The sequence below is a fragment of the Oryzias latipes genome (genome assembly GCF_053564925.1).
Source record: "Oryzias latipes strain Hd-rR chromosome 1 unlocalized genomic scaffold, Olatipes_Hd-rR_3.1 chr1_Y".
Classification (NCBI taxonomy): domain Eukaryota; kingdom Metazoa; phylum Chordata; class Actinopteri; order Beloniformes; family Adrianichthyidae; genus Oryzias; species Oryzias latipes.
In genome coordinates this window covers 8,995,083-9,007,510 of record NW_027616335.1, presented here as the reverse complement: position 1 = coordinate 9,007,510, position 12,428 = coordinate 8,995,083, and the positions used below count along the sequence as shown (strand labels likewise).

Genomic DNA, 12,428 nt, shown 5'->3' with positions numbered 1-12,428 from the left:
TTCATGTGTTTTGCAGACCTGAGGTAAGATAGTTACTATTTCATGCATACCCAAATAAAGAGTTTGAAGTGCAGTGACCTAATTTACAAATAGTATTTTTAATTAGCAATACATCGAATTGGCATTTCAATAGGGAGAGACCTTAAAAATGTGATTGAAATATTTTACAGTAAAACAGAAATTTCTGCATGAAATGATTCGGAGTCTTTGGTGGTTAGGATCTGGGCCAAACACACACTGAAATGTTATCGACACACCTGCTAGCTGCAAAAATGTCCACATGTCATTGTCACATGCAAACTATTAGTGCAAAGGTGAGCTAACACCTGTGCTCAGGTGAGTGTTTATGTTCTTCTAAAATGGATGGTGGAATGTGAAAAGAAGGAGTAGGAGCTCCCAGCCACCCCCACACCCAGACCCCCGCCGCAGCAGCAGTGGCAGCCGGAACCCCCCAACGCCACACGGCAGCAGGCAGGGGACAACCGCCCCCCGGGCGACCAAATCCGCCACCCAGGCCAGGACCAGCAGGACCGCTGCGAGGCCCCCAGAGCCAGAGAACAGGGAAGCACGGGGAAAGAGAGCGCCCCCCCAGCCCAACCAGGAGAGCAGCCCCCCCACCGCGCCGGAAGAGCCCAACGCAGGGCCCCACCCGAGAAGGGCACCCATAGCCCCAGACGAGCACCCCATCACCACCCAGGAGTTCCGGGCATCCCCCCGCCCCAACCCCGGGTACGAGCCAGGACCCCTCAAGGGAGACCCTCTCTGCACTCCAGGCAGCCACCCACCCGGCCCACGGTTGGTCCAGGGAGGAGTGTAGATGCTACTTGGCGTCTATCTTCTTTGCTGGTAAAATGACGCTTTTACGCGTGGCGTTTTTCGCGTCGGTATGCACACTCACATTGGTGCCCTTTGTTTAGTCATGAGGCGTTAAACGTCAGCGAATATCGTTCGCGTAATTCGTCACGGTGTGTACGGGCCTTAAGACTTTAAAGGCAGGATTTTGATTGTGATTGGATATGGAGAAAGTGAGCACCACAGCTATTGGCTCAGAATGAAGACCAATTGATGAGTGATGTGTGGAATGAAGAATCCGCAACCCAGAGTACCTGAAGATGAGAGAGATCTTCCTTATTGAAACTGCACCAAATTTTCACACAGTTAGATATGAAGCTGGTAAAAGGAGAAGGACAGATGTATGCCTGTTGGTTCTGTTTTGGAAAAGAACCACTACAATTGTTTTTTCTTTTTATTTGGAGGTGGGGGTGGATTGAAGCAAGAAACTGAGAAGAATGGGGCATCTCCAGTGCAACAGATAATATACTTTGGTGAAAAATGACTCAAGATCAAGATAGAGGGCAGATTTATGTGTGGATCCAGTTATGGCCTTACCCAGGATCATAAGCTCTGAACATCCAAAAGAATGAGATAATAAAACAAACTGCAGAAAACGTGACTAAACTGACCTTCAACGGCAGAGACGGAAAGTTATACTGGAAGATATCAGCATTAAGTCGGTGCTTCTGGGCATTTCTGGAAGCATGCCGAAGTGGTTCAGTCATCTGGCCATACTTGCCCCAGGCGCCTTGCAGTGAGGTGTTTCAGATATGTCCTCCTTGGAAGAAGCCTTAAGGGCAGACTGAAGGCTGTCTGGCGAGATTTGTATCTCTCAGCTTTAATTCAAATGAGCCAAAGAAGTTTGTTGAGGTTGCTCTGTTGTCCTGGTAACCCATATTGTCTGTTTTAATTTCCTTTTATCTGCACTGTACCTAACATCTGCCCTAATATCAAATAACATGTCCATTGTTGCTTGGTATTTATTCTGTTTTACTTCCCTTATCAATTTAACCGTTTTTTTTATATGTTAGTCTTGGTTTCAGTAAAAAATTTCAAGTGACTGCAAAGTAAGAGCCTGACTCCTCCCCCTCTGGACAGAAAAAGATCAGAGTACTCTTGCTAGGATCAACCTAATAACAGGAAGCGATTAAGATTGATTGATAATGCCCTTTCTGTTCTTGCAGCTTCAGCTAAAAAGAGTTGGTTGTACAATTCCCACAGTATTGAGTTTTTGTTAGAAAATCTCTGACACATTCAGGTCTTGAATTTACTCTATTTTAAAATAAAAAAATGTATTGGTTGGATTTAATGGTAAGGAGGAACCAATGGGAAGAATTGTGCATGCCCTATCTTCAGGATAGGGCAGATTTATGTCTTAAACAGGGTGCTTTGGTGTATTTTGTCTGAAAAAAAAATCCTGATTTAATTGGACTTCTTTACCTTTTTTTTTATTTAGCTTTTATTATTCATAATCATAGCATCAAAAAAGTACATGTATTTCACATTAGAGCTTATTTGGATTTACAAGTTTTACTTCATTGTTCCCCATGAATCCTACAAAATAAATCAAGTTAAGAATTTTCATTCTTCGATAATCTTTTTTGCTCACAAAACCTTCTCAAAATGTTAAAGAATGCACATGATCAAATTGAGTCCAGTGTGAAATGTCACGTTTGATATCACATTTGATACAAACAATAGAAATTGCACTCAGCAGTCTTGTCAATAAAATGCTTTACTGTCTTTAAATGAAAAAAAATATAAAGCAAATCAATTTCCACATCACATAGGGTCAACACACTAACCTTTGAAACCAAAAAGACAGTTTTATTCAAACAAAAGGAAATAAAATTGAATTTTTTGTGCATTCTTTCTAGTTTTTCATTGTGTTTTTCTTTTGTACCTAATCCAAACACTGATTTTATGACACAGACACATGGTGCCTTAAAATCACAACAACCAGTCTGATAGGTTTGCTACTGTTGTGATCTCCACAACCTGGCTTTCACAAAATATTTCATTTTAAGAAAAGTCATAGTGAAGAATTTTAGATAATTTTGTGAAACTCTCAGAATGTGTGCCTGCTCACAGTCTTATTTGCACATTGTTTAAGAATGGCCACTTTGAAAATAAATAACTCTCTGCAGGGAGAACTCTAAATGTCGGTCTCTTTCAGGCCGTGACATTCTGCCAGATCATAGAACTGAAAACTGCCCTGCTCACAAGAATTGCAGATTCCCATTGAAACTGTGTCCACAGTGTCCCTCCTGCCCCCGCCAGGTGTGGCTCCTTTTCCTGTCCCTCCCTTGATCTTGTTGGACAGATTGTTGACTTTTTCCTTAAACTGAAAGGAGGAGTTCTGCAGAGGCGGAAAAAGGCTCCATCTCTTTAAGCCGAGTGAACGGCCTTTCTTCTTATGCAATAAAGAGCTGCTGCATGATTCATGCACGGCATAGCCAGGTGTGTATTCTCCCCTCTGATCCCTTGCCATTCCTTTCACAGCTGTCCGCCACCTCTGGTCATAGAAGCGGCGCAGGACCCTCCGCTTTTGATGGCACTGGCATTTGAGCAGTCGAATGAATGCTCGCTGGAACTCTTTGCTAGAGCAGGGGTAGATCATTGGGTTGATGCAGCTGTTGAAGTATCCCAGCCAAAACACCACCTTGAACACAGTTTCAGAGGGCTTCAGTGCTGGGAAGACGGAACCTTGAAAGGGATGGAAACATGAGGATTAGCATCAACTGAAGCCAAATCTTTGCAGAGTAAGGACACTTTATACATTAGATTTACATGTTGGATAGTTCATTCAGATAAGTTCTTTTTTTTTTTTTAATCTAAATATTTTATAAGTCATAAAGAAACCATGATCTAAATTTTTTAAAAGTTTCTATTTTTGGAATTATTGATGATAGTGGGTCCTCTGCCATCAACCTCATTACCAGCAAAGCAACCTATTATGGTATTTTGCCAGATTTAGTTATTTATTTTTAAATCTTCAACAGCCTCATATTAATTTTTTGGGTAATCTTTTCTTCAAAGTTTGGTCATTTTTATTAACAAAAGCAAAAGGACATTTTGTTCATCAGAAATATGACTCTTAAGAGCTGAGGCCTGTAAAAATAAGAGGTAATGAAATATTAAGCAGCATATAAAACCTACTTTTTAAAACTGTTAAGGTGCATGGTAACAACCTGTCAGGGTCATCAGGTGACATTTTTAATAACAGACACTCTAAGAGGAAACACTTTTTAATGCTTGTTTGTGCCATTATAGCTCGTATCACAAACGCATTTACTTACACCAAAACGCAAGTATTGGTTATAGTTTATGGGTTTTTGCCAATGATAATATATGAGAACTGGACAATGTGACTCCTGCCCCCTCGCATTCCAAATAGAAGGTACCCACTGGCTCCAAGAAGCCTAAATCCCATAGACTTCTACTGACGAAAACAATTCTATTACTTAGTCATTACTCAGTTCTTGCTAATCATATTTCTTTTTTTCATATTTTATTCTGAAGTAGAAATTATTCTAATTATAAACTGGGCAATCAGAGGCCTCCATTGAAGTTTGTGGTCTAACGTCGCACATTTGAAAGGTGTGACAGATTCTCCTGAGTCTGCTTTCAAATGGTAGGGGCGGCCTTGCAACAAGCTCACTCCTGATTGGCAGGAGTGGTTGCCACACATATGATGACTCAGACTGACTCAGAACAATCACTAATTACTGACGTCATCTGGCTCCAACATTACGGCATCTGTATAGTGAAAAGATGACGACTGAATTGACTTTGGGTGATGTTAACAGTTCAAACCAGTTCTCATACAGGGGAAGGATTTTGGTCTGGCTCCAACCCATGTGACCCTTAACAGGAAAACTGCATACAGAAAGTAAATTTAAAGATATCAACTTGGGCAGTCCAGGATGTTGGCAAGCTCTTAAGTCTTATTTTGTTTTCTTTTATTAAATGTATATGTTACAATTTCTCTTTTTTGTGCTTTTACTTCTTACCATTATGCTGGGTGTTCTTTTTTCTCTCTCAATATTGTCCTGTTGTTGAATTTAAAAGAAAATACAAAATGTATCTTTTTTTCACTTTATTTCTCATGCTTTTACAACAACATAAAGTTTATTATGGTTTGCGGATGGTTTTTCTAAGTATGTCGTCCTCTCTTACGACAACTTGGCAGGCTTTCTCCAGAGAACCATTTCTACTAATAAAGAAGAGACACTGCCTTGGGCACAATAACTAATAAATTGAAAAAAATAATGTTGATTTTTAATTTCAACTGTTTCTGTGCATTTCAGTGACAACATGTTTTGATGCCTTTCTCATATCCACCCTTTTATTATGTATTTTCTTTGGAATGCAATGCAAGAATGTATTTATGGAATGTGTTTTTTTTTTACCTCATTATGTTCGTTTTTCTCATCTCCCCGGGCTTCTGATGTAACAGAGCATCAATCTCAAAAACAGAGCTAAAACAGTCCTAATGCGAACTCAGCCTTGGTACAAAGAAGTCTATCATCATTTTAGGTGGAAGCAGAACGAGGCTTGTGTGTAATTTTCAAAGTAATGGCTTCATGCTGTTTTAGCGTCAGCTACCTGCAGCATACTGTGCCCTATCAAATGCAGACAGCAGTAATGGGCCATCTACTGGATCATAAAGCAGAGTCCATAATCCAGTTTGTCATTTTTCATGCAGGTTGGCAGTTTGTTGTGTTCGAGATGTCTTTCTTCACTTGGATTGACTTTTTGATTGCAAATTCTATCAACCACTTTGAACGCAACACAAACAGGATTGTAAATATAGTTAAGAAATAAGGAGATATCCATCAAGATGATGCCACTTCAAAGTTCAACCCACTTTTGTCATATTTTTAGATTTTTCTGTGTGAAAGAAGCCTTTGGAAATCCTCTTTGATAGTGTCTTTTTTTGGTTAACATTGGCTAATATCTCAACAATGACTATAAAGTGAACAGGGGTGAGCCCTATACCAGAGTCTAGGGACCCGTCGGTTATCTCTGACACTGCTTTGTGACAGGTCTTTTGTGTAAGCAGACAGAATGCTGAGCAGCCCTCAGTTACAGAGCTTTAGAGAATTGCTTCCTTCACATTTAATGTTTTGTGTGAAGGTCAGTATATTTTTTGTAAGCTTCTTTAAATGTGTCCCCTAAAGGCCACCCTGCAGTATAATTATTTCCAGCAACAGAATCAAGTCAGTTATACTGCAGTTGTGCAGTACATAATGTACTACTGTTGAATCTGCTCACATTTGAGGATTTTGGAGGCCAATAGTAGTTCTTTTAAGCTTTCAATACTATGTTCTAAACATTTTGATCATTTTGATGGCAAAAATTGGCATAATTTCCCTTTATCATTTTATCTAAAGTTTCAGAATGTTAACAATGAATGTTACATTTTTAATCTGAGTAGCATTGTTCTAAAATGACGTCTTGAAATTCAACCTTTTAAAGACACTGTCACTTATTTTACCAATATCCAAGGATTGTACGCAAAGGTACAAATTCCAAACTATCGAATCAATTCAAAGTTCAAAAATAATGTTTTTAATTGAACATTATTCAATGAAAAGACTGTAAGTCAAGATTTCATTCTAAAACTAAGGTTTTTTTATCATGACCAGTTAAATGTGAGAATATCATGTGATCAGATGAGACAAAAATAGAACTCTTTGATATAAACACCACTTGCTTTGTTTGAAGGGTAAGAACTCAGAGTTACATCCCAAAATCACACTATACCCACGTGGAAGCATGGGAGTGGAAACATCATATTTTTTGGGCAGCTTTTCTGCACAGGGAACAGAACAACTGATTTGCAGTAAGCAAAGGATGAATGGCGCAATGTATGGTGAGATTTGAGCATAAAACCTCCTTCCATCGGTAAAAGCATTGAGTATAAAACATGGCTAGATCTTATAGCATGACAACAACCCAAACACGTCACCTTGGCAACAAAGTGGTGGTTACATAAAATAAAAACAAAAAAAAAACCATTTAAGGTTCTGCCATGGTCGGGCCAGTCTCTAATCCTCATTCCAATAGGGAATCTGTGGATGGTGTTGAAAGTCTGTGTTGCCCAGTAAAAGCCCCAAAACACAACAGCTCTTGAGAAGGTCTGCATGAAAGAATGGACCAAAATAGTAGCTACAGAGTAAGCAAACTAATTGAAGACCAACATATGATGTCTCTCAGTGACTACTAGGATTACATTAATATGTATTGAGGTTGTTTACCTTTCACCGTATCCCTTCAGGGGTCGCCACAGTGAATTCGTTTTCACTGATTAGCACAAGACATTTGGAAAAGAATTTTAAAGCTTAGTATAAATTACAAAAGGGGTTCATTTAAATGTACACCTTGTGTACATTTAAGATTCATAATCTCTATTGTAACAGTAAAATATGTCCAACATAAGAGGCTTTTAGCTCTAATCTGTTTGTTCAGCTGTTGGACAGGACTAGTTAAAAAAAAGGATAAGATTTTTATGCCGGATGCCCTTTACTGACACAACCATGTAATTTATCCAGGATGGAGACTGGCACAGGATGTATCGATGATGAAAATTAAACACACACCTCATCTTTCAAGTGGGACAACCTGCAGAGAGTAACTACGCCTTACAACACTCATTAAAATAAATTTGTCAGTGTTTTGTTAACCTTTCTTGATTGTTTTGGTGTATTAATAAAGAATGGACATGTGCTGTCCCATCAAACCTTCATCTAAGTCAGATGACAGCAAGAGGACTTTCATTGTCATTTATAAAATGGCACATTGGCATCCAAAATGTATACGTCTGCCAGGTAAAAGGTTACTCATTAATGATTGTCTTAACTGTGGAGAAATGTCAATCTGTCCTAGTTTGTGTGAGCAGGACGGAAAGTCCACTCTCATCAATCAGTCATGTAAACTCATCCCACAGAGACTCATCAGTGTGGACTCATTTGGTCCCAGAGGAGTCTTCATGGTTTGTTATGCATGCTCTGGGGACTGCATTCAACAGTATCTGTGACCAAAAAAAAACAAAAAAACAATGCATGCCACATAGTGTCTATTCTGAAGCTGAAGCTCCTGGGAGCTGTAAGTTTGTTTGGACTTTAGTCAAAGAAAAGTGATTTATTTTTTGTCTTATTTCTCCTTATATCTAAATAATATGAATACTGAGAATCATGGATGTAATTACTTAATTTAAATGTAACTAATTGAGGGAACACTTTAAAAAATGTCTCCCTTCTCTCTGAGCTGCTTCAGAAAATATCACATTTGTATTCTGTGGGTTCATTCTTGAGAGGCTGTGTGAGTTTTTCTGTCACCAGGGCACAATGTGCTCACCAAGCCACATTATGTGATCGCTATGATAGCAGTAATAAAAATTCTATTATGCTGAGCTGATCTGAAGAATCAGTTGTCGATTAAATCCAAATGGAACAACCGTGTCCTTATCGTGACGCAAGGTGACAAATGATGAAAATGAGGAGCTAAGCACCCAGTCCTTGCCCCTGCTCGTCTTTTATAACTCGAAGAGGATCGATCTCACACCTCTGCATGCAAATGAACTCGGCCTTTTCTCCCTTATTGAGTGAATGACGTGATTAGTCGCAGCAATTTTTATTTCTAGCATTCCTCTCCCTCCAGGCGTTACTCTCATAATAACATGCTGTTGATGATATACTTGCTGTTTCCCACCCCCTCACTAAAATTACTTTTAAACGGTTAACAGATTCATACACCAGAAAAATATTATTTTGTGCCTTCAGGTCCAATAAAAATATGGTTTGTTTGTTTTTTTAAATATAGAAAGTAGCCCCAATTGACATTTAGATTTTTTCAATAAACTGCACAATTGCAATGCATGAGTTAAACAAATAGTGTAAAGTAGTAGTACTTTAGTGGCTCTTTCCCCCAGCCTGTGTAATATCCTGCACAAAAAAAAAAAAAAAAAAATGTATGTCTAAATGGAAAGAGTCTGGTGATTTAAAATGTCTAAGTTGCATTTAATGTTTTGGATTTGAAGGAATATTCTTTTGCAAACCCATGAAACAGAAACCCAAAGTAATATCATTATTAAAATATTTTGATTGCTGTTTCTGGTCATCAGTCTGCTCATTAGTAAAGAATGCTTTCCTTGTTATTGCTGTTCTTTGACAAACGGTGCATTAACTATCTGAAGACCTAACAGACTGACAGAAAAATTCCAGGGTGTTTTTCCTTCTTTACTTTTATTTATTTATTTTAAGTAGATACTGGTGTCAGGGCACACATGAGGGAGTGGGGGATTATTTATTGGCATGATTCCTAACACAGGCTGCCAATGAAACACTAGGAGGGTCAATTTCAGACTTGGTTTTGCCCCTTTCCACATGTGGGTTTTGGTTCTATTGAAATATTCTGATGTAGCTCCCATTAAGAAAAATGCCTAACTAGGACCAGAAGATGAAAAAGGTATCCAGATGTGAAGCATTTATATATAGAAACTATTCAATTATCCCACATCCTTTAAACTGTATGAATAATTCATTGCATAATTGTGATATCACTGCAAACGTCATCTTCTAGGCTGAATGAAATGTGGACCCGGGAAGTGGGGACATTTGTTTTATTTATGTATTATTTTCCTTGAAGCTGGAGTGTGATAAATTGATTTCTTTTACTATTCTTAATGCCAAAACAGTTCATGTTCTGTGCATAATGCCGGGGATACATTGCGCACAAAAGCTTTTAACGGAACCATAGGGGGACCAAAATAAAAATGTCAAGAACATACCGATTGGTAGAAAGAGGAAAAAAGGCAGCCAGCAGACAATAAACATTCCCACCACGACTGCGAGGGTTTTTGCCGCTTTTTTCTCTCTGGAGAACTTCATGAGGCGCACCGACAACGAACTTCGAAACGGATGGTTCTTGCTGCTCTTGGAGCTGGCCGGGCGCGCGTCCCCCAGCACGCTGCGGCAGTGGATCCGCAGCACTACTTCCACAGACTTGTCTCTTTCCCGCTTGACTCCCGCTTCCAGGCTCTTTGTAGTCCTGCGGGCCACTACATACACCCTAAAGTACATGATGAGAATGACCAAAAGCGGGAGGTAGAAGGAAAAGAGGGAGGAGAAGAGCGCGTAACCGGGCTCCTCCGTAATCCTGCAGATGCTCTCGTCCACCGGCGGCGGCTCCTTCCATCCCAGGAGCGGACCCACGGAGATGACCAAAGACGAGACCCACACCAGCATGAGAATTGCCACTGCCTTCCTCTCAGTCATGATGCTCGGGTATTTAAGGCAGTGCTTTACACCAATGTACCGGTCGATGGAGATCATGCAGAGGCTGAGGATGGAGGCTGTGCAGCAGAGCACATCCACGGCTGCCCAAACGTTGCAGAAAACGCGGCCAAACATCCAGCATCCCAGCACCTCCAAAGACGCAGAAAAGGGCAGAACGATGATGCTTACCAGAAGGTCTGCTATGGCCAAGTTCACAATGAAGAAGTTTGTGACAGTCTGCAACTGTTTATTGCAAACCACGGAAAGGATAACAAGAATATTTCCAACAATTGCCACCAGAATAAACACAGAGAGGAAGATCCCCACGCCGACGACCTGCGGGTCCATGGTGAAGTTCCTGCATGTTGTGATGCTGATGTTTGGGGGCATGAGCTCCAGAGCAGACCCGTTGAAATACAGCCCATTGTTGCTTTCGTTGCTCGAATTAGAGTCTGTCATTTTGAAACGCCATATAGACAACTTTTGGAGCAAGTTTCCTCTTCAAAGCAACAAGGAGCACGACGTCTGCGCGCTCCCTCCGCGCACTTTCCAACAGAAAAACCGCGCAGCTTCCTTTTGGAGCAACATCTGCCACTGAGCGCACACAGGGTAGAGAATTAAAATACAGAAATGTATAGCAACTCACGTTTAAATCCTAAAGCACTGATCTGCCATAAAACATCACAAAGAAACACACATCTATGGGGAAAAAAAGTAAGTTCATTTGACTCTGTTTCCTGCCGTTGTTTTCCGCTCTGCAACAACTCTGATGAGAATGAGAGCTGAGGCAGCAGGTCTCAACCTACAGCTCCACCCACACACAAAAAAATGTTAAAGGGATATATGTGTGTCTGTATTTTTCATAATGGCAAACGGCTTTTTCAAATTACTACAAATATTTGTGTAAGCTGCAGTCTTTGCACAAAATGGGAAAAAAATATAGATCTCCGCTTACTCCACCTTATGAAAGTTTGTTGGTATGGTTTCTTCCATCAGAATTCATCCCATCCTCTTCCTTTCCAAACTGAGACATGCCTGACACCTGTCTTCTGGAGATAAGTCACTAATTCTTCAAATAGCTCCACTTGGAGAAAGGAAAAAAAAGAAAAAAAACTTTTTTATGTGTACTCTTTTTTTATTTTACTAAAGTTGTTTGACACGTTTTCTTTTCACTGTGAAAATAATGTCTCCCTTTGATGTATCTTACAATTAGATTAGCAATAAGGGGAAAAATAACTAACTAACCCTTGTGCTCTCCTAAGCACTTTACAATTGGGAGTTGGGTCATCTAGACCCACTAGACAGTGCTCTGAACCTTTTTTCTTCAATGATTTGTGATCTTCACTGGTGTCCATGGATTACATGAAATCTTTCCACCTTTATCCACCTTTGTCATGGTAGGGAGAACACGTCAATGGTAGGGTGGGGTCACCTATAATAGCACAAGGGTTAAATGGAAAAGTTCAAAAAACAAAACATATCTGATAAGCCCTGGCCCCATCCAGTTGCACGGTTAGAGCAGATCATCAGCCACATCATCTCCACTGACCAGCATGCCTGTCCTGACCACTGATATTTGCCCTTGGGCTCAAACTGGGAAGTTTCCCAGACATTGTGTCTACCACTCCCAGGTCTACTGGACTCACAAAGGAGGACAGACTTGTTCAAACATTCAAGGATCTTGGAAGAGCATGAAGGGTCAGCAGGCAAAGTCACAGAAATGACACACAAACACATCCTGGAAAAATCCCGATCCAAACTGTAGCTATGGTAGCCACATAGAGTCATTTGGGGGTTCATTTCAGAAATTATATTAAATTATTAAAAAAGAATCCAAAGTAAGCTAACTCCAACCTGTGGATCTACTGTGTAAATACAAATAGAGAAAAGCAGATGAAGAAAACTACTTTTTTTTTCTAAAGTAAAATCTGACTGAATACTGTTGAAGCTCAAGAAAAAATGTATGAAGTTGCTTGGTGCTTAGATGTTTTCCTTACATTTAGGGTCCATTTAACTTAAAGTTTTTCTCAGACTTTTTTCTAAAACCTAAAATAATAATCCTTAGCAATAAAATAAGTAATAAATAAAAACTTCCTAGAGGGCATCCAGACCAGGTCTCATTTTGTTTTTCCTTAATTTTTCCTTAAAGTTCCACTTTGATGATCTTTTGATCTGTTTTAAAAGCAATCCATGTGGTCTTTTAATTATAATTACGCAGTTTTTTGCCAAAATCAAGAGACCGGTGTCACTTACATAGTTTCTTCAATCGTTTACTAGAAATGCACCTCTTGGTTGTGGACAGGACCCATGGTG

The 12,428-nt window shown here is 39.8% G+C and overlaps 1 protein-coding gene across 1 annotated transcript; it reads right to left on the bottom strand.

The window, feature by feature from the left end:
• Nucleotides 1-2,844: 2,844 nt before the first annotated feature.
• LOC144990257 (alpha-1A adrenergic receptor-like) lies at nucleotides 2,845-10,708 on the bottom strand. The gene is made up of 2 exons (XM_078943292.1): nucleotides 9,629-10,708; nucleotides 2,845-3,540 (listed from the first exon to the last, which is right to left on the bottom strand). The coding sequence occupies exons 1-2, from the start codon at nucleotides 10,572-10,574 to the stop codon at nucleotides 2,990-2,992; spliced, it is 1,497 nt and encodes a 498-aa protein (XP_078799418.1). The 5' UTR covers nucleotides 10,575-10,708; the 3' UTR covers nucleotides 2,845-2,989.
• Between the last annotated feature and the right edge of the window lie 1,720 nt (nucleotides 10,709-12,428).